A 22,772-nucleotide genomic window follows, 5' to 3' on the forward strand; every position below is an offset into this window, starting at 1 on the left:
CATCGGTATGAAGTTGATATGAACCCCTACTATGATGCAAGGGTCCTGTCTTGTGGAAAACAATCAAAATTGACATGCTGTTGGTTATAGCTTGTGAAGCATTCGACTTGAATCCAAACAATAAGGATTTTTCTTAGACCGGCGATTATATGTGATTCAAATTTACACCAGCACTTTTGGATTGGCACTATCCGTGACAATTTCACAGCCACGAAAAATCGTTGAGTATAACCACCAAGCAAAGTTCTTCATGAACATTTATCTACTGAAAGATGGATTCCCACAATGCAAAATAGGACTAAACATTCGATAAGGGAGTGATATGGCCGGTAGAAAGCACCTCCCTTTCTTGTTCAATGTGCTGTCTCACATTCCATGTCGGATTTGTTCAATCTCAGTGGATGGGAAAGCGCATGTGAGGCCCCATCAAATTTACTCAAGGAAAAATCCAAAGACCGAGTGACGTGCTCGCTTACGACGACAATAGTACCAAAAACACTATAAATTGAGACACTCCCTTCACTCCATTCCCACACCATCAGCTCACTTGCCAGACAAATCATACAATGTCTTCCAAGTACTTGCTAGTTTTGCTCCTGGGAGCGGTGCTTTTCGCCGCCGCCGTCCTCTCCGACGGCCACCACCCTGTCAAAAAAGAGAAGCCACCGAAAGGGCACAAACCACCCCACAAGCACCACCACGGTGGTCGCCGTCTCATGGAGACAGTCGAAGCCGAGGACTCGCACAAGCCATACCTCAAACACAAGCCCCCACACCACCACCACCACCACCCTCACGAGCACATTCTCGTCGAGGATGTCGACATAGAAGACTTCCACAAAAAGCTGTTCCCCGGCAAGAAACCGCCCCACCACCCCGGCCACATGCTTGCGGAGAAAGTGGAAGCCGATGAGAAAAAGAAGCCTTTCCCCGAGCACAAACCCCCGAAGAAAGGGGATAAGCCGCCACCGAAGCACAAGCCACCCCACGAGGGACACATCCTCGTAGAGGAGGTGGAAGAGGACTTGAAGAAGCCGTTCCCTGAGCACAAGCCCCCTAAGAAGGGTGAGGAGCCGAAGAAGGGAAAGGGAGAGAAGCCGCCTCCAGAGCACAAGTCGCCACATGAGGGACACATTCTCGTAGAGGAGGTGGAAGAGGACTCGAAGAAGCCGTTCCCTGAGCACAAGCCGCCCAAGAAAGGCGAGGAGCCGAAGAAGGGCAAGGGAGAGAAGCCACCACCAAAGCACAAGCCGCCACACGAGGGACACATTCTCGTAGAAGAGGTGGAAGAGGACTCGAAGAAGCCGTTCCCTGAGCACAAGCCGCCCAAGAAAGGCGAGGCGCCCAGGAAGGGCAAGGGAGAGAAGCCGCCGCACCACAAGCCACCGCACGAGCCTCCTACCGAGAACTGAGTGGTCGTTCTTCCATGAATGTACACGTCACGTGCCTGTCGCGCGTTCAAATAAGAGCTGTTCCTTAGAGTTTCTGAGGTTCCGTGTTAGCTGGTTGGCGATTTGTATTCCATGTAAAATAGGATGTCTGTACTTCGCTTGGGTATTTCCTTCGACTTTGCTTCCGTTGAATATATGCTGAGTACTTGCTAGCTGAGAGCTTTCCTTTGATAAAACTCTTCTTGAATGTCATCTTGTGCAATCCAACTTTTAGAGATAACTAGGATTTATCTAGATAATTTCCTAATCATCTGTAACACTAACCTTGCCATTTCCCGCAGTCACGAAGGATTTGTTCATAGACATAAACCCTCATGCAACATAGAAGCGCGACTAGAATATGATTAATAGTTAATGAGCGACGTAAGATACGAAGTTGATTTGCACTATTCATTTGAAAAAGCCATGCGGCAAGTGTTCAGCGGAGTGCTTAGATAGGACTTGCTTATTTAGAAAAGACCCAGCAGATCATCTTCTAAACAGGTGTAAGAAGTAAACTTGAATCCTAAAAGCTTGGTTTGATTATCTGGATCTAAAGATTGTGATCAACTTCTTTTTGACTCACTCGTGAAGTACAATGAAAGAAGGAATAATGAATTTTTTTGCGTACTACCAATAGCTCAATCTAGCCGCACGTGCATAGATTTGTAATGGCTGCAATCAACTTGTATGTATAGCTTAGTCAAGTTATATACTTTGTGCAATTTCTTGAGTGATTCCGTGAATCGAATCACGTGGTAGCATATAAGCGCTCTATGGCTATAGTGGTTCACATGCGAGATCTATATAATATAAGGATTATAGTACATCAAGCTTGTTGAGATATTAACGCGGAAATATTAACGGATCTTGCAAATAAGTCAATACGAAATCACCAGAGAAATTACGAGGAATAATAAAGGACACCAGGTATTTACGTGGTTCGGTCTAAGATCGGTACCTACATCCACAGGGAAAGCCAGCAATATAATTCACTATAATCGGAGAGTCGGATCTACAATTGCTCATGCACTCAAGTGTTTCCCGCACCTAAATTAAGCCCAAAATAAACCCACAAGTATAATCTTACAGTCTCTCACGGAGAAATAACTCAAAAAGCTCACAGAGAAAAATTCGATAATTATCTTGTTTGCTCTACGTACGGCTAAATCAAGAACGTCACCTTCGTCCTAGAGAGACCTTCATTGTTCGCCCTTCAAGTTGCGACCAAAGGATCTGAACCAAACAACCAACGAAGTCATCATTCTTCTTGTGCGGTTCAAGAACCCACGGTTCTCTCGCGTCCATTGTTCGTGCGGCAGCTTTCTACTAGGGGAGTCTTTTTTTCTTTTTGTTCCCTGTTCGTGCCCTTTAAGGAGTCAAAGAAAACAACAACTTTGACTAGTTGATTGGGACCCACGAATTGCCTCAATATATGTATGCCCTTATAACTTCTCTTTATTCAACCTTTTGATAAGACGAGTCCAACGTGCAGTACTTTGACAAGGAAAGTCAATCTCAGTTGTGTTTTCCTTTATTTGGTCAAACTCCGCACATATCAAGTCCACGTCTTGATTTGCAAACGATTTTCTTATCTTTTTCTTTAACAAACCGATAAACATCCGTAAACGGTTTAAACTCGAGACATTATCTAACAATCTCCACCTTAGCTCGATGTTTAATGCCAAGTTATAGTGCTCATTATCCATCCTGCTCTCCTAACGCCCCCCGCGGGCACTTAATCTCCGTAGACATGTATTAAGCTCAAGTAGAGCTTGAACTTATATAGAGGAGTGAAGTCGGTCCACATGTTTGCAGGATTCTCCACTGCAAGAAACTTCTTCTCGGTCACATCCTCTCTTGACATGTTATATCTAAGACAAAGATTCCGGTCACCAATGAACTTGATCGTCAAGTGACATCTCCGACTTCTATCGAACATTACATCAATTGAATGTCCTACGTCAACATCACTAACCAAGTAATTAGACCATACCACCTTTTTAACTTTGTCTGTTGCTACCATGTTTCCAGTCTTAGTCGTCAACGAGACCATAGTATATCCCAATGACGCCTTTCAACTCATAGTACAACTAACAAAAGTAAAGGCATAGCTGCTCAGAAGTCGACCATCTTTCGGGTTCCTTATGTGACCCAAGTTCACAAACCTAGTTATTGCCACACTACTTGAACTACATTCTCCAAAATATATCCCAACGTCTGTCATCCCCAACAAAATCAGGAGGATCCACTTCACATCATGATAATGTACACCTGGATTAACCATATACATTTTTCTAATTGCATGTAATAGATTAAGCCTAGTACTATTCATGGTATAATTCAAACAACCAACAGTACTAGCATGTGAAGCATGGGACAACTACTCCACCTCTATCCCAGTACACCGTGACAAACTAGATAATTTATAATATGCAGCAAGCGGGGTACTTACAAAATTTCTTCTAGCAGTCTCTCTCTGCATCACCGTACCAAAAGTTGTCTCTATTGCACCCAAATTATCTATTTTAATATCTGCATACAACTGTCGCTCTACCTCATCCACTTCCACCGACCACCTTGAAGCTTCATCAACTGTAACCTCGGAACAACTATTAACTACTATGGAAGCTAGCGACTCTGCAGACTCTGTCACATCTGTGGTACTCTGAACATCTCTAGGCTCTACCCGAAACTCTATCTATTTCTGAACACCATCCAGATCTGTCTCCTCAATTGATCCCTTACTCCTCTTCCGAAATAGAGTAGATTCATCAAAAGTAACATCACTATTGAACATAAAACCGGGTGAATCTTTCTCAATGCACTACAGCATGTATCCCTTCACTCCATGTGCATAGCCTAGGAATATGCACTTCTTTGCCCCCGACTCTAGCGCGCCATCACTCACACGAGCATAAGCGGGACAACCAAACACTCTCGGTTCGGTGTAATCAGCAAGCTTACCCGACCACGTTTCCTCAAGAATTTTCCAATCAACTTCTGGTGATGGTGATGCGTTGACTAACCAACAAGCGGTATTAATCGCTTCAGCCTAGAAATCTTCATCTAATCCAGCATTGGAGAGTAAAGAGCGAGCTCTCTCCAATAAATTTTTGTTCATCGGTTCAACAACTCCAAATAGCTGTGGTGTTTCGACAATAGTATGATGTCTCACCATGCCTTCCTCTATGCAAAACCGACTAAGCTCATCCAAACAGAATTCTAACCCTTTATTAGTTCTCGGGCACATGATCTTTCTTTCTATCTACTTTTCGATCATCGCCTTCCATGACTTGAACCGACCAAGCACCTCACTCTTGTGCTTAAGAAGACAAATCCAGACTTTTCTTGAAACGTCATCAACTAAGGACAATATATATTTGGCACCTCCCTTAGACAAAACCGGAGAGGGTCCCCATAAGTTTGAGTGTATGCAACCTACAATCTCCGAGGTTCGATGAATCATCGTACTGAACTTCACTCTCCGCCGACTACCGATGTCACGGTGATCACGTAAACCCAGCTTCTCAATTTGATGACCTCCTAGTAGGCCCTCTCGACTCAAAACAATCATCTCTTTCTCACTCATGTTTCCAAGTTTCATATGCCATAATCGTGTTATATCCTCACCCGAAGTATCGGAGAATCTAGTAGACGAGCCAATCATTGTCTTTCCTTGGAGTAGATATAACCCGCAGTCTATCTTTCCTTGCATCATAGTAAGAACACCTCGAGAGACCTTTATAACTCCACCTTTAGCAGAAATCCGATATCTGAACCTATCAAGAGCACTCAACGAGATAAGATTCTTTCTCGGTTCCGGTACATGCCTCACATCTATCAACGCTCGCACCACTCCATTGTGCATTTTAATCTGAACCATTCCGATCCCCACTACTTTACAAGTAGCACTGTTTCCCATAAGCACCTTACCACCCTCCGTGCATTGATAGGTAGTAAACCAGTGTCTATGAGAAGTCACATGATAAGAACATCTAGAATCAAGCACCCATTCATCCCCCGATGAACTCGTGGCAACCGTTAACACAACATCAGCATTACTAGAACTACTATTAGTTGTGGTAACAATATTACCATCACCAGCAGACTCCACCTTAACTCCTTTACCCTTATACTTCGGACAAGCTCTCTTATAGTGCCATATCTCATTACGGTGATAACATCGGTGGTTCCGAACATTGGACCTCGATTTAGAACGGCTCTTCTATCTGTTACTTCTAGACTCTCTCTGTTCATCTCTACCACGAATGAACAAACCTTGCGCACTACCTTGCGTCAAGTTATCTTCTCGTAACTTCTTTTGCCACTCCTTAGATAATAGAGCAGTCTTTACCTTTTCCAAGGTAATCATAGTATGTCCTTGCAGTAATGAATCCATAAAATGCTCAAAAGAATCTGGTAGAAATGCTAACAACATCATACATTGTTTCTCATCGAACAAGGCCTCGTTGACGTTCTTCAACTCCATCATGAGTTTGTTAAACTCATCTAAGTGGCCTCTGATAGATGTGCCTTCAGCCATTGGAAACTGAAACATCCTCTTCAGCATATACAAGCGATTGTTCAAACCCTTCATAACATAGAGTGCCCGAAGTTTAGCCCACAATGATGCGGCATCCTTCTCATCGCCTATCTCTATCAACACCTCATCTGATAGGTGCAACATGATTATACTTCTTGCCTTCTTCATTAACATGTCCTTGTCGACATCTTTCATAGTTTCGGGCAACTTATCCTTGCTCTCTAATGCCTTAGTCAAACCTTGAGTCGTTAATAATGCCTCCATCTTGAGACTCCATAACCCAAAGTTATTCCTCCCGTTAAATTTCTCAATCTCAAATTTCACTCCAAACATAATTGTAATAACAGAATTTCTTGACAATGATCGGACAAGCAAAAGCGTCAAATCAACTGTAGAAATTCTAACCTGGCTTTGATACCAATTGTTGAGATATTAACACGGAAACACTAACGGATCTTGCAAATAAGTTAATACGAAATCACCAGAGAAATTACGAGGAATAATAAAGGACACCAGTATTTACATGGTTCGGTCCGAGATCGGTACCTACATCTACGGGGAGAGTCAGCAATATAATTCACTATAATCGGAGAGTCGGATTTACAAATGCTCATGCACTCAAGTGTTGCCCGCACCTAAATTAAGCCCAAAATAAACCCACAAGTATAATCTTACGGTCTCTCACGGAGAAATCACTCAAAAAGCTCACAGAGAAAAATTCGATAATTATCTTGTTTGCTCTATGTACGGCTAAATCAAGAACGTCACCTTCGTCCTAGAGAGACCTTCACTGTTCGCCCTACAAGTTGCGACCAAAGGATCTGAACCAAACAACCAACGAAGTCGTCGTTCTTCTTGTGCGGTTCAAGAACCCACGGTTCTCTCGCGTCCACTGTTCGTGCGGTAGCTTTCTGCTAGAGGAGTCTTTTTTTCTTTTTGTTCCCTGTTCGTGCCCTTTAAGGAGTCAAAGAAAACAACAACTTTGACTAGTTGACTGGGACCCACGAATTGCCTCAATATATATGTGCCCTTATAACTTCTCTTTGTTCAACCTTTTGATAAGAAGAGTCCAACGTTCAGTACTTTGGCAAGGAAAGTCAATCTCAGTTGGGTTTTCCTTTATTTGGTCAAACTCCGCAAAAGATTTTTCTTATCTTTTTCTTTAACAAATCGATAAACATCCGTAAATGGTTTAAACTCGAGACATTATCTAACAAAGCTCATGCGAATCTAATACATGCAATATTGGTAGATACTTGATGTGAGTCCCATTCGCTATATGGAACGATACCGGGAAGTCAAAAGAAGTCTTTAATATCCTAGAGTAACCAGCCCAATTCCAATTCGTCCGGTTACGCTCGATCTTGTGCATTATCTTTTAACGCCTTCTTTGTCGGGTACCTCGCCGAATTTGAGGTCACAGTCCACAATGATTTCGGCGGGGACGCCATAATATAGCAATTCACATTAGTGAATGTGCTTTATAGTCAAGACACAATCCCTAAAACCGAGGCCCTAGAAAGTGCTATAGCGAGAACACTCCCCTTGGAATCTTGCCAATGTGAGCGTTAGTTTTCATATGCTTTTTTCATTAACGGAAATGAATAAAGTCGCACCTTGCCGACTTCGGATAAGACAAGCTGAAGGTGTTTATCATACTCCAAGGAGTTGCAATGCGTACGCTAATTTATTGAAGTGGTTTATTCTCTCTATGTCATGTCATTTTCGCTCCTAACATTAAGAACAATGATGTCAATCAAGCGTGTAAGTCTTAGGTTTAAAATTGCCGAGATTTAGTTACACAAACACTATCGATCTCAATTACAATCTGTTAAGTATAAGTCAACTCTATGACATTGGCTAATACTATCGCCGGTGAAGAATTTCTACTACATAAACACTATCGATCTAGTTATGTCGGTTTACTCGACACAAATTTTTAGTAGATCTACCACTGAAGTGGAAAATTTTTCCAAGACCGCGATGTAGATCGAAGATAGTGGAAATTCATTCATAGGGTAGTCAAGGATAGATCCTCGGGACTCCTTGTAACTTTCCACACAAGAAAAAGGTCATGGCCCAAATCGAAAAGCAAAAGGGGGAATAGCATTACGGATTTCTCCTCTCCGGTGTGCATGTGCGGGCCCTAATCAATAAGTAAAACCTAGATCGAGTCCGCGGTTTCTTGTTTATCCAATTACGCGCTTAAGAAGTCGTAAAGCTTATGAGTTATGAGTGACTTTCTACTTTAGTAATTTGGACCGTTAAGATGCACTTGTCATGATATGATGGCACAATCTATTAGTACATGAAAAAAGAATGTGAAAAATTAGGTCATGGGTGTCTCGCGCCTCTTGACAAACGGCTAGTCTTTCACAAGAAGTGGGATTTTCTCGTAATTACCAAAAAAAGAAAAAAATCCTAAACATATTGTGCATATGCCAATTTAATTCTAAATCTTTCAAATTTACTAATTGATTATTCAACTTTTTTTATCGATTCGCCAATGTAGTCCTTCCGATGAATTTCAGCCGATGATCATTGATTTGGACACCATCCTTCCTACATGGCACAACCGGCACTACTGGCGTGGATTTTTCTTTAATATTTTTAGAATTTTTATAAATTTTTTCTTTTTTCTTTTTTTTCCCTTCTTTCGCAGCCTAGTCGGCAAACCATGGTGACCAGCCATAGGTAAGGGCCGGCCGGGTTGAGCCTCGCCCGATGATGGTGAGGTCAACCATCGTCGGCCTTTGGCGAATTAAAGAGATAAGTTGAAGTTGCACTGTGTCGGATAAGGCAAGCTAAAGTTGTTCATTATACTCTTAGTAGGTGCAATCCGTATGATGAATTAATGAAGTTCGCTCGTCACATGAGAACGTCGATCTCGATTAGGTGCACAAGTCTTAAGAATTTCCGAGATTCTAGTGTAAAGATTTTAATATGATGCGTGAATTCGTTTTGTGGTAAACAATCAACATCGATCAATCATAAAAAAACACTGTTTCTTTCTTATGGTGAGCGTACTAGACACAAATTTGCAATTACATCTATCATCAAAATGGGGAAATTTACCAAAACCACACTTTTGATTGATAACACATGGAGATTCTAACACATATAGTTATCTTTAAGCATACACATCTTTCCATACATACCTGTTGCTCAAGGATAAGGATTTTTTTTTTTCTTTTTGTCAAAATAATTGAAACTTTCATTAGTCAAAGGTTCTTGAAAAGGACGCGGAACTAGCAACAAAACATAAAAGATCCCAAAGGAGTTGGGGGGGCTTAGAAAGCCAATCAGGGAAAAGTGACACGAGCCCATGGGCCTTTGTGATCCAGTCCGCGCATCGATTTGTATCACGAGGAGCATAAGAGTATTTGAGCCTCTTGTAATTGAGCTAGCATTTCGTTGCAGTCTCCAGGCAAGTTCCTGAGAAGGCACCCCACTCCCGGATTTGGCAAATCCACGAGCTTTCGATGCGTAAATTCGGTCCTTCCTCGAAACCCAATATAGGAGTCAAAGGAGAGCTGCTGGTACAACGTTTATTTCGAGATTTGCAAAATACATTATCCTATTCACCGTCAAGTGGTCATACCAAGCGAGAGGGAGAATGTCAAATGTGGCGTCCTCTGCCTTAAAATATTTGTCAATTATTGTAAAGCTTCTTCACATAAAGCCAACCTCCCTGCTTTGATTTGAAGGCTTTTTGGTCCCTTTGAACGCTGTCCTCTTCTGTCAGCTGTCTCCCCTTTTATTAAATTGATCTAGATTCTTTTAATCTTAACATTTGCAGCATCCTCGGCATACTGCCATAACGCAAGAACATAGCGTTCCATGTGCAACTTCCGTTCCTTTCGGAAGAATGTACATCGATCCACGCCGCCAGCGCACGGATCTTATCCTGCAAAGAAGCCGATCGAGACCACGCAATGGGGCTAATCCCATGAACTAGGATAAGACGTGGGGCTATCGCTTGAGTCGGCAGTCCGGATGTTGGGTGGGCTGCGCTGGACAAGCATTGTGAATTGAACACGTGCTGTCTCTCCAGTCGATTCACGTCGCCTTTCCTGACCCGCCACCGGGTTGGAGTTTGGCGGAAGCAGGCGGTTGACTAGTTGGAAGGTGCATTTGGAAAGTTGGGAACATCACCCTTTTGCAGTTGCGTGTAACACTTAAATCACTTGCCTATATATGCGCGCATTTCTTCAGTTCTCACCACTACATAAACAACGCCACTTCACTTCACTTCACTTCACTGTTAACTGCCCAAAAACTAGGCGAAGAAAAAGAAAACCATGTCTCCCAAGTCCTTGCTAGCGTTATTACTAGGCCTGGTGCTCCTCACCACCGCCATTGCGGAGGAGCTTGACCACCGCCACCACCCGTTCAAGGAGGAAAGGCACCCGAAGGGGCACAAGCCGCCCTACAAGCACCACCCAGGTGGCGGCCGCCTCCTCTTATGGTCGCTCCCGATCCGTCCGTTTGTCCCCAAGCCGCCGAAGGTGCGCAGGCCACCGTCCCTGCCCGACGCGGTGAGGAGACCGGAGCCCCATCCTGGCCATCCTTTCCCCAAGAAGCCACCCCACCCCCACGAGCCTCCCACTGAGAACTGAAGAAGCTGCCTTGTCTCTCTTGATGGGTTTTATGAACGTGTCCATGAGGACTTAAATGACGTGCTCTTTTTCACGTACTTTATAGACTATGATCTTCAATGTGTTTTTACAAGCGAATGTAGCTCATGCCCCTGGTTTAATCTCATGCATTTTGTTATGGATTAGCGCTTGTAATTTTTAGTGACCAGTATTTATATATATATGCTTGAGCTTTAAACTTTCATTTATCCTTGCCATTATGTTGTTCTGGAAGACCTTTTCCCCAATTTCCGGATCCAGCGAGGCTAGAAGCTCGCAGATCCGAGGAGGCCAGCACGGCGAGGCTTGGTCTCGATCGACCTCGCTGGCCTTGCTCGTTGGCCTCGCCTGGGCCTTTATCGGAACCGATCATCTTGGATCTGCATCTGAACAGGAGGAAGGTAAAAAGGTAATGCTTGTATACCCACGCCACTCGGAAAAGTGCAATCTTGCACACAGATTACAGCCATATGTTCGCCAAAGATGCCCCTTTCGATCTCACAAGACATTTGCTTGTCTCAAATTATCTGAGAATCTTCCTTCTTTTGTCTCCTCACCAATGCACACACGAACACTGCCTCCTTTTCATAAAACATGCTCTACGTTCATTTTGTGCCGAAGAGAAGTTTGAATCGTTTCATTACTTCTAAAAAAAAAAAAATCCAAAAAAAGGAACAAAAGGAAAATAGGTTCTCGGGTAAACCCAATAATTAGACCATAAAAATAGGGTAGGTATCAAAATAGATTTCAGGACAAACATAGTAAGTTTCAGATTTCAAAAATTAAGAACCGATTATAACAAGGTGGGTTTTGAGTTCCAAATATAAAAACTTATTTTATACCGAAGCCGATCACTCTTATCTTGACCGTGTGGGTTAGAGATGGGTAACGATAATTTTGTTGATATTACAATATTGCTTTTTCACGGGGAAGTGAGTTGCCAATACTTGATAGTTTGAAGTCGAGCATTATATTAGGTACGGCTCTTTGGTGGAATAATTCGTACTCATTGCTTGGTGTCTGCTTGTTCGTTGCTCTACTAGATGCCTTTTTCTTTCTTGGAAAAGCTACTAACTAGTGCAAGGTATGACTGAAGCTTCACTTGTTGATTGCTATCCGTAGATGTCCCGTAAATGGAAATTTTATGTCCTTGTACAATGACAAAACATGGACAAGTCACAGTCATTTGCACTTGGGGGGCAAGCAAGCAACGGTGGGACCCGCGAAATTATTGAGCAATGTCGATTCCACATTGAGTGGTGTGACTCGACCTTAAGTCGCATCTAGGCTTTTTTCTGAATTTATTGAGCAAGTTGGAGGCAATCTACGATGGAGTTACAAATCCCAACAGAGTATTCGGGGTTATGCCAGTGACGACCTGGCCGAATCCCAACATTTCACACGGCAACTAAATGAGTCCTATTGATCACCTTTAACAAGAAGTGTAGAAACTCGAACTCTTCCTCTATTTTCCCTCTTGTCGACTTTTTCCCTAAAGTTTTAACTTATGCTCTGGATGTTCCCAAAACCTTGACAGCTAATGTGACTATAGCTTTCATCTTTCTCTCCATCCAGTGACCGAGTAACTCACTGCTGTCCCCTCAAATAGCCGATTTTTTTCCCTTTTAATTTTGCCCGTGACAATATTCTCGAGAACGAGTTCGAGTTAAATTCGTGGACTGAGAAGGGAACTGGAAGACATCCATCTCGAGGAAAAATAATTGAGCAGACGTAGCCTATGTTCTCGCGACAAAGTTTGGCTGCTTGGCAATTGGCAAAACACTTTTGAGGCTTAATTGAAGAACTTTTGTCAAACTCAGGATCCACTTGGACAAGATGGAAGTTGAAGCCGTTGAATGAGAGACTCCAACGTCATTGAAAGTGAAAAGTGTAATCACCCCATTCATAAAAGCGAATTTGACACTCACTTAGAACTTATGTACGAAAAGTTGTTGCGTATCAGGTTTTTGCTGTGAAGAGCGTTCTCCATAAGCCCGTAAGTTTAATTCAGGGACCTCCTAGCACGGGCAAAACCGTTACTTCAGCAGCAATAGTTTGTCACATGGCTAAACAAGGACAGGGGCAAGTAAGCTTAGGGACTTTCCTTTTGAATCCATAAAATATATATAGTATGAATTTGTATGTCTATGTATCCTTGGAGAGTATACTTTTGTGCTAATAAGGGTGTCCCGTGGATATAGAACCACAACCATTGGTTTTTGATTGTTGAAACTTGAAAACCACTTTTTTTTTTTTTTTTTGTTCTTATTTGTAGCATTGCATGTGCCCGCATTGCTTATCATGTTTAGCTTTTGTCAGCTACAAAGTAGTTGTCTCGTTTGCTGTTGAATGTCGTCCATTATTGCGTCGTCCGTGCATTTTTGCAACCATACAATCTGCTGCGAATTAGCCAATCATCTCTTAACTCAGTCTCATTGTCATTCTCCTTATTCTTGCTGGATTTTGTGCCAGGCTTTTAATGTTCTACGAACCAATGGAGTCAATGTCTATATGATCTCTCAAGGAGCTTCCAAGGTATCGTTAAAGGCATCTTTGTTCTTTTCTCGTGTGCTATTCTCATGTCTTGAATGGTATTTCTACCCGTACCAATGGTGCTTTTCAAGTAGGAGGTGATATACAAAGTATGTCTCTGAAGGATCATCTGTTCCGAAAACGCCGCCACAGGGGATTTCTTCTCCAACCGGAAAATGCACATCCTCAATTGAAGTGTCTTCAAATGGGGGTTGCAGTAACAATACCACACCTCAAGAGGCTACCCGAACTCGCTGCACTTGTCTGCTAGAGATGGCGTTGTTGCAGTACTTAAGAATCTATGTTAAGTGAATGGTAGATGAATGGTATTTTGTTTTTTCAGAAAACTCTCTTCCAGTGAATGGTAGATGAATGTATTTTGTTTGCATATTATTATAATATTTAGATCTTGCTTTTATCAATGTTAAATACAAATTCTAGAAATTAATTTTGTTTTTAATTAGATTTAAAATTGAAAAATAAAAGAAATTATTTTATTATACGATCACAAATTATAAACATTCGTTGCAAAATTCGTCCCATGCCCGGTCGTCGCAAAATTCATGGCTAAACAAATTTTGTTGCCAAATTTATCCCTGGATAATATTTGTGGAAAAAAAAAAAATCGTCGAATCAAATTTAGCGACGAAAAGTTGATTTTGTCGCTAATTTTGCCACAAAAAATTCGGCAAAATTTGTCGCTAATTGACTTTTACGACGAATTTTGCCATGAAAAAAAATTTGTGGCTAATCCGGCGTCACAAAATTTAGCGACGAAATTTCATTTTCATCACTAATATCGTCGCTAAATTTTAGTGACGAAACATACTTTTCGTCACAAAACTTAGTGACAAAAATGAAATTTTGTCACTAAATTTTGCGACGAAATTTTAAAATTTCGTCGCTAAATTTTGCGACGCTGGATTAGCCACGAATTTTTTTTCGTAGCAAAATTCGTCGCAAAAATCAATTAGCGATGAATTTTTCCAAATTTTTCGTGGAAAAATTCGTAACTAAATCCTTGTTTTTTTGTAGTGTTAGACATAGGATGAGCGATTTCAGAGTAGTTTCCGATTTTATCTAGACTGGTCTCATCATGTTTGGTGTTCTTTGTCGTGTTTTTTTTCTTAAGTGTAGATCTACTCTGGGGCCTCGTTCTGCTGCTTCCCTAAGAATTGTATGGCCGAAGAGGTGGCATCCGGACGTGATCCTAGTACCTATCATATATTTCTAGGAATCGTGTGATCTACCCGAGAACCAGCCAATTCCTTTTTTTGCTGTTTCATTTTCTAATTACTTTCTTTTAGTTTCATTTTTAGTCAACTAAATTGCAAGGGTTAAAGTGCCAAAGAAATCACAAACCTATTGTACTAGTGCCAATTTAGCTATAAACCTTTTGATTAGCTTAATTTAGTCATGAACGTTTTGCATTTATGCCAATTAAGTCCATCCGGTAAATTTTGATCGAAAATCATTGACATGGACACCAACCATTCTATGAAGAATAGTCAACATGGATGTGGACATTTTTTTAATAACTTTTTGATTTTTTGATTTTTTTTTTCTCTTTCATTTTTTCCCCTCCATTTTAGTTGGTGAAGGTCGTGGCTCTCAACATGTTTGGGCAAGGGCCATTTCAGCCAGAGCAAGCAAGGTTGTGAGCACCCTGAGTGAGCATGCGAAGGCCTTAGGCAAGGGCCTTCATGGCTACAATGGCCCTAGGCGATGCCTTCGTTGCGAGCAAGGCTTATGTAGCCCTGCCAGCTATAGGCGAGGGTTATGATCCCCGTTGGTCAAAATGAAAGGGAAAATAAAAAGAAAGAAACAAATTATAATAATAAATTCAATCTTTTTTACAAAAAAAAAAAAAATCTTTGTCAACTAGCCATGTCACGAAAAATAGCAGCGTCCACATCGGAGATTTTAGATTATAATTGGTCGGATGGACTGAATTAATACAAATACAAAATGTTTAAGACTAAATTAATTCAATTGAAAGGTTTATGACTGAATTGACACAAATATAATAAGTTTAGGACTTTTTCGGTACTTTTTTCAAAATGAAAGTTAAATTAACAACAAAATTCCCCATCCACGATTAATAGCAATCCATAAAAGATGGACATGTAAAATAAAACAAACAATAAAAATTCAAAACACGTACTATAACTCCGGTTTTTAATCCAGTCCTTAGATTCCCATTCCGGTTCGGTTCTTACCCAAGAATAGGGAACCGAACCTCATATTACATGTTTAGCAAATTTGGAATTGGAAATCGAAATAATTCTCATTGGAACGTGGAACCGAACTGATTCCACGGTTAGTTTGGCCCCATTCTCAATTTTATTTGGGACCCATACTCACTCCTGCTTAGGAAGTGCCGGACCAAAACAAGAAATGGCGGGTTAATTGATCTACGTATGATAAAAAGTTCATTGCAATGTGATTGAAGTCGGGAACAAGTTATTACATTGGTGAATTTTAGTGGCTAATCTTTACGTTGGTCAACACGCATAAGCATTGCCTCCCAAAAAAAAACAAAAAAAAAAAATTGTGTGGGGTTGTCCTCACTTGGGGGTTTCAAAATTGAATCTGTGGTTATTTAAAGATGGATGGGAAACATACCAATTAGGCGCGGCTGTTTGATTATGAAGATGTTACAACTCGGGCAAAATGGACGAAAAAGATGTGTTAGGAGGAACGAAGCGTGTTTTTATTGTGGTTAATACTATAGTAGATTTTATCGTGAAGGTGAATTTTTATTGTTATTATTGTTGTTGTTGTTATTTTACATTGTTAATATTATAGAAGATTCTAGACGGGAACCATACCATTAGCTACATTTACTCCATTTTATTATTTGATCCACAAAAATGGACCAAGTGGTACCATGGTTTCAATATTACCCTTCGTTACAATCCTGTTTAATTAGGTGTTAAATGTTCTATGTGACATCTTGTACGATAGATCCATGCATCATAGAACAGGCATGGACTTGACCGTATGAAGTTTTCCTAGAAAATGACCTATCTACATTGACCCATCTTCTTCATCCCTTAAGGCCCCACATACCAATCCCTCGCCATCGCCGTTTGGTGCCCTCCCCGGCTGGAGACATACTCAATATTTCCCCCAAGATATAATCCAGAATTTAACGTGAGCTTAGAATTTTCAGGATATGATTTAATATTCCAAATTGCTTGAATCAAAAAAGATGTCCAATGTTCTGACAATTCCACTCAAAATCGATAATTTCCCACAAAACCACAAAACTAACTTCGGGTTCCGAGAACTCGGATTAGACATTTCCTTATCGGTTTTGACAATTTTTAAGATATTCGCTAATCAAGAGATATGTTCCTTTTTCCTCGTTTGCTCAGGCTCATGATTATCCAATCGATTTTTAGATTATGCAAGTCAAAACAAACGTTGACCAACCTTACCAAAAAAAAAAAAAAAACAAACAAAAGTTGACCAAGACAAACATCCATGATGAGTAGAGTCTCGATTCAAGATCAGCATTCCAACCAATACACATTCAGATCCCGAATATTGCAACAACATTGAAGGACAATGAAGGGACGCCCAGAAATATCCACGCAAGAATCTCAAGTTTAATGGGTCCCTTATAAACAATTAAGCACGCAAAGATAAACGGTCCATGATAACAAATACCGGATGATATAATCAGACATGTAAAAACATTCATTGAAATATGCAATCTTTTTTTAATCCTAATCGGCCTCCCTTTTACGTAGCTGAATAGTAAGAAACCTAGTGGGCTGATTCAAACTTAAAAAGAAGCCCCGACGCCTTGCAATTTCGGAACCCTCCTCCCGGCCGAATTCTTTGTGACATGTTCTAGTCCACCTGTCATTTTAAGCTTAATTTTCCTGCCATCGGTGCAAATGAGTACAAATGCAATGCATAAAAAAATAATTTTTTTTTGTTTAGAACTAAAATTAGCTCTAATTTTTTATGCAAAAATAACTAAAAAGGAAAGTCAAAACTTATGTGTCAACATTTGTCTCTTTTTGAGTGGAGGCTCGCAGAGATTTCTCTCAAAGACAAAAGTGAAACTTAAATTTTACTAATGCAAGTGATGAAATATGATTTTTGGTGGGAGTTTTAATCCCATTTTCTAATGCAAGAAGGAGTGATGCATGATATGCAAGACTGTAAATAGCATGTGCCAAACCTTCTCTTTTTTCCATTCTAGAGAAAGTTGCACATGGATTGCATACGAGAATACCCGCTTTGCTCGATATCTCATAAGGCGATGATTTCCTTAATCTCCATGCTTCTTGTGGATGCGAGAACCTTAAGGTATCGGGCTGCCTTTATCTGTTCTTGGAAATTTCATTTTGATGCGAGAGAGCGCATGATATGTGTAATGTTGAAACGCTGCTTCAAGATCACAAGAGCTATGTCATTGTGATTCGAAAAAAAGGTATATCAAGACCACGAGAGTTACGTCATTGTGATTGGATAAAATGATTAAAACCATAAGAGCTACGTCGTTATGATCCGGCAAAAGGAGACCCAAAAACACAAGAGCTATGTCTTTGTGATCTAATTGGGGATCAAAATCATGAGTGCTTAACTATTCAAACTGAGCTTGGCCCACGCGCGTACTGTTCACGCGCCAGATTTAAAATGCTCCAGGCGGGTTTCCTCGCGGGTACTGTTCACCCGTCGGATTTCTTTTGATTCCGACCAGCTCCGGTGGCCGTTGGGGCTGATTTTTGGAGGGCGAGCCGATCTTCATCTCCTCTATCATCCCTCCAAATTTGGTGAACTTTCGTGGAGTAATCAGGTCTGTAGAGCCCCTGTAACTTGTGGCGGTTTCTGGTGCTGGTCCTTTCCAGATAGCTTGCTGGTCGTGTGCGATTTCCGGCCACTCCGGTGGCCATTGGGGCTGATTTTTGGAGACAGAGTTCCTCTTCCTCTCCTCTACACACCCCCAAAATTTGGTGACCAGACGTGGAGTATTGTCGCCTGTATTGCCTCTGCAAGCTTCGATTTTTTCTGCTGTGCCTGCTACAGTTTGCTTCGGTGCCTCAGGTGGTTTCTGGCTTTTCTAGCGGGCGCCTTCTGCTCATCTTTCACCTTGAAGGTCGTATATCTTTCCCCTACATCCCCTATGAACGATTCGTCTGGTCATTGAGGGATTACATCGGTGGAGTAGATTTACATAATTGCTGTAAAATCTGCTCGGTTGAAGGACTTTCTGTTGTTTCATCTGTGTGGCTCGGTTTTGTGGTGCCCTTCGGATCTTTGGCCACCCTTTTAAGCTCTTTGGACCTGCGGCTTTGACTGGTGGGTGGAGCCTCTACTTGGTGGTTGCCTTCTCGCTTCTTGGGGCTGAATGTCGGCTGTGGATGCAACTAGGAATACAACGCTGTCCTTGCGTCACCCACCGACCTATATGGCTTCTTCGGATGAGGTAATTCCTTCCTCTATACTTGAAAATGTGTCCCAGCCCTTAGCTAATGTTGGTGTATCGGGTGGTGGACATGATGGCCCGAATGTAAAAGGGAAAAATGTTGTTGTTACTACTGCTGGTGTGCCTGTTGCTGGTGTCGGAAAGGCTATTGGAGGGACGACACGGGGGGTTGAACATGACCCTAGGCGAAGCCGTAGTCGAGGGAGATCACTTAGGAGGAAGTCCAAGCCTCCATTGGCCCAAAATGGGGGGAACAAGGTCGGTTTGCAGCTGGCCCTTCCCGGCCAGACAGGGGACCGCAGCCGCAAACTTGGGCCAATGTTGCTAAAGTATTGGCCAAAGGATATAATCTCTCATATGTAGAACCCTTGGTGGTGGATGGGGAGTTGATTGTCGACATCACCCCCGACATTGTAGCCAATGAGAACCCGGTATTGAGGGAATGCATTGTCGGACACTTCTTGGGAAAGAAGATTTTCTTCAAGATTACCGAGGAAGCCATTAAAAAGGCTTGGGGGCCTCATGTCATGAGTATACGAATGCATGAAAATGGGTTCTATTTCATCCACGTCCCGGATGAAACGTTTAGGAGAAAGGTCTTAGACATGGGACCTATTACCATCCTTAATAGCACTATGGTACTACAACCTTGGCATCCGAAATTGAAGCTCAAGAAAGGTGCAAATGACACCCTTCCGGTATGGGTTAGATTGAGGGACGTGCCACTTTCCCTATGGTCATCCCAAGGTATTGGGCGTATTGCTAGTGCGATTGGAAACCCCCTCCATGTGGACGCCCAAACAGAACAAATGAAGAGACTTTCTTTCGCTCGGGTTTGTGTGGAGATCAAGGCCTCCCAACCTCGTCATGACTCTGTCAAAATTCGTTGGGACGGAGAATTGATCATCATTGGAGTTGAGTTTGAATGGAAGCCCGTTTCATGTGAAGCTTGTGGCATTTTTGGCCATAAATTGGGGGCTAATGGTCATCCTTGTGCAAGTGAACATAGACCACCCAAGGACAATGAGCCGGCTCCTCCCTCTCGCACCCAACCCGAAGATATGTGGCAACAAGTGCAAGGGAGGAAAGGTCGTCGCAATGGGGGGCCAAAACAGCCCCAATTTGCTGCATCTGTCGTGCAACCTGCAGTGCCTCGGGTAGATTCAACCCCTGCTGGTGATACGGGGGTACCTGCAGCATTGGAGCCTCTACAAAGGGACCCAGCACCGCTTGATGTAGAGTACATAGAACGTGTAGCCATAGCTGCTCAGGAGAATCTCTGCTTGTCCCCCCAGGCTGCTCAGCAACGGGGACAATCCCCCGATGCAGAGCCTCGAAGAACCGGTCCTCGCTCCTCCGGCCCCAACATTGACATGTTGCACTCTCTTGTGGCGGACCCCGCACCGCCTTATGTGTCCCCGGTTCACCTCGCACCCGATCTGAACCAGCAGGCCCCTCCCTTGGGTAACTCCCACCGGGACTCTGCTGTCCACTCTTCCGCGTCGGACAATGGCGGTGAGACAGGAAGCATCATTAGCGATGACGCCGACGAGGATATTTCCTCCCCCTCCCCTCCCATTACTAGAGCTCATGCCATGGTCTGTGCTCTTGATGAGGACCATAATCGGACCATCTCCAATGCAGCCCCTCCGGAGCCGGCCATTCCTTAGAAGGAGGACAGCCCTTCCTCTTCCAAGACATGCCCAAAGTCTAAGAAGAAGAAGGCCAAGAAGAAGTACTGATAACCCGTCCCACCCTCCTTGTACATATGTTTCTTGCTTTTTGGAACATTAGGGGCCTTGTTGGCCCCCTTAGACAAGCTGAAATCCGGTCCCTAGTTAGGATCAACCGGCTTTCTTGTATCGGAATCCTGGAGACTAAGGTGAAGCCTTCTCTTTTTGGTTCTATATCCGGTGTCTTACTACCGGGTTGGTGTTGGACTTCCAACTATGACTTTTCGGCTAGGGGCAGAATATGGTTTGGATGGAATCCTCATGATGTTGATGCTCTTATTTGCTTCACATCCGCCCAATTGATTCATGTCCACCTTAGGTTTCTTACCATGGCTAAGTCCTGTTATGTTTCGGTCGCTTATGGTGAGCACACTTTCGTGGCGCGAAGATCCCTTTGGGATGACCTTATTCGGCTCGGTGGAGGAGAGGACCCGTGGATGGTGGCAGGCAATTTCAATGCCATTCGGGATCACACGGATAGGATGGGTAGTTCAAATGTTTGGATCCCGGCCTTCGATGAATTCGGAGAATGCTTAGCTCAAGCGGGACTTGATGATCTCAAGTACGTGGGACACGGATTCACGTGGGCTACCTCGTCGGGGGAGTCTCGCAAGCAACGCAAGATTGATCGGGTTCTAATCAACGAACACTGGAGCCGGGTATTTTCTTTCTCCGAGGCAACGTTCCTAGCACCCGGCATCTCTGATCATACACCCATGGTGGTCAAGATCGCTCCTCCTCCGGTTTCCAAGAGACCATTCAAGCTTTTTAATTCTTGGATCACTCACCCTTCCTACAAGGATATTGTCTCACAGGTTTGGAGCACTTCCAGCCGAGGCACCCCTATGCATTCGGTGTGTTGCAAGCTCAAGCTCCTCAAAGCTCGACTCAAACAACTAAATGCAAGTTCGTTCTCCGATATATCTACTCGAGTTGAACAAGCAAGGTCAGCCCTATCTTTAGTTCGGGATGCTCTTGAACTTGATCCCACAAATAGCACCTTAGTTGATCGGGAGTTGGAACACCTACGGGCATTCTCAGAACTTAGACTTCGGGAGGAATTGTTCTACAAACAGAAGTCCGGAATCCGGTGGCTTAAAGAAGGGGACCAGAATACGAGATACTTCCATCACTTTATGAACAAAATGCACCATTGCAACCGCATCCTCTCTGTGATAGACCCGGCTAGTGAGACACTAACCGAACCAAGTCGGGTTCGGGAACATATCGTACAACACTTTCAGCAATTGCTTAATGGGGATTCGTCATCCAATTGCCCTGGCATTTCGGATATCCGCACCTTCATTGCACGCACCTTGGATGAAGACCAAGTCAGCACCCTCTCTCGGCTTGTCACGGATGAGGAGATCCGACGCACCTTCTTCTCTCTTGCTAGAGGTAAAGCTCCTGGCCCGGATGGTTTCAATGCTGAATTCTTTATATCTTCTTGGGAAATTGTTGGTCCGTCGATAAGCTTGGCCATAAAGGACTTTTTTTCTACTGGTTGTCTCCTCAAAGAGATAAACTCAACCATCCTCTCTCTAGTACCCAAGACACCAAACGCTTCCGCCATGGGTGATTTTCGGCCCATTGCATGTTGCAACACGATCTACAAATGCATTACCAAGATCATTGCTAACCGAATTGCTCGGGTCTTGCCTTCCATCATTGATCCATCACAAACGGCTTTTGTCAAGGGGAGAAGGATTAGTGATAACATTTTGCTTGCTCAAGAGTTGTTTGCGAACTTTCACCATGAGCCTTATCTTCCTAAATGTGCAATCAAGGTCGACTTCCAAAAGGCCTATGATACGGTGGATTGGTCTTTCCTTGAAATGGTGCTTCTAGCATTTCGCTTCCCGGCTTTTCTTGTTAGATTGATCATGGAATGTGTCTCCTCGCCGCGGTTCTCCATTGCCATTAACGGTGAGCTTCATGGCTTCTTCTCTAGCAATAGAGGGATTAGACAAGGTGACCCCTTATCCCCATACTTATTCACCTTGATTATGGAAGTCTTCTCCGGTATCCTCCGCGCTAAGACAATTCTCCCGGGTTTCAAATATTTTTGGAGGTGTAAATCCTCTCGTCTCTCGCATTTATTCTTTGCGGATGATGTCCTTCTATTCACCGAGGCACACATTGGATCGGCACAACCGCTGAAGGAGGGGCTGCAAACCTTCTCTGGATGGTCCGGACTCAAACCGAACCGGCACAAAAGCGACATATTCTTCTCGGGTGGCACTTCGGCCCTCCATGATCGGATTCGGGACTGCTTCGGCTTCCAACATGGTACCCTTCCGTTTCGCTATCTTGGGGTACCTGTTATTGCATCTAGGCTGAGGAAGAATGATTGTAAGGCACTAGTCAACTCCATCACGGCTAGAGTTTGGTCTTGGGCACAAAGATTCTTATCTTATGCCGGTCGCCTTCAACTGATCAAGTCCGTAT

The 22,772-nt window shown here is 43.0% G+C and overlaps 1 protein-coding gene across 2 annotated transcripts; it reads left to right on the plus strand.

Moving 5' to 3' along the window:
• Nucleotides 1-519: 519 nt before the first annotated feature.
• LOC115727334 (early nodulin-75-like) lies at nucleotides 520-1,606 on the plus strand. Of its 2 annotated transcripts, none has more exons than XM_048275376.1 (2): nucleotides 520-998; nucleotides 1,134-1,606. In XM_048275376.1, the coding sequence occupies exons 1-2, from the start codon at nucleotides 567-569 to the stop codon at nucleotides 1,410-1,412; spliced, it is 711 nt and encodes a 236-aa protein (XP_048131333.1). In that variant the 5' UTR covers nucleotides 520-566; the 3' UTR covers nucleotides 1,413-1,606. The 2 variants fall into 2 exon arrangements, with proteins under 2 accessions (XP_048131333.1, XP_048131329.1); XM_048275372.1 differs by having other exon boundaries at nucleotides 520-992; nucleotides 1,128-1,606.
• Nucleotides 1,607-22,772: the final 21,166 nt, after the last annotated feature.

The sequence above is a fragment of the Rhodamnia argentea genome, chromosome 1 (genome assembly GCF_020921035.1).
Source record: "Rhodamnia argentea isolate NSW1041297 chromosome 1, ASM2092103v1, whole genome shotgun sequence".
Lineage (NCBI taxonomy): Eukaryota > Viridiplantae > Streptophyta > Magnoliopsida > Myrtales > Myrtaceae > Rhodamnia > Rhodamnia argentea.

What these genes read in the sequence shown, in the direction of transcription:
- LOC115727334 (XM_048275376.1), top strand. Translation starts at nt 567, where the DNA reads ATGTCTTCCAAGTACTTGCTAGTTTTGCTCCTGGGAGCGGTGCTTTTC. An exon ending in AGCCACCCCACGAGGGACAC is followed by an intron (nt 999 to 1,133) that starts ATCCTCGTAGAG and finishes CATGAGGGACAC; the next exon opens with ATTCTCGTAGAGGAGGTGGA.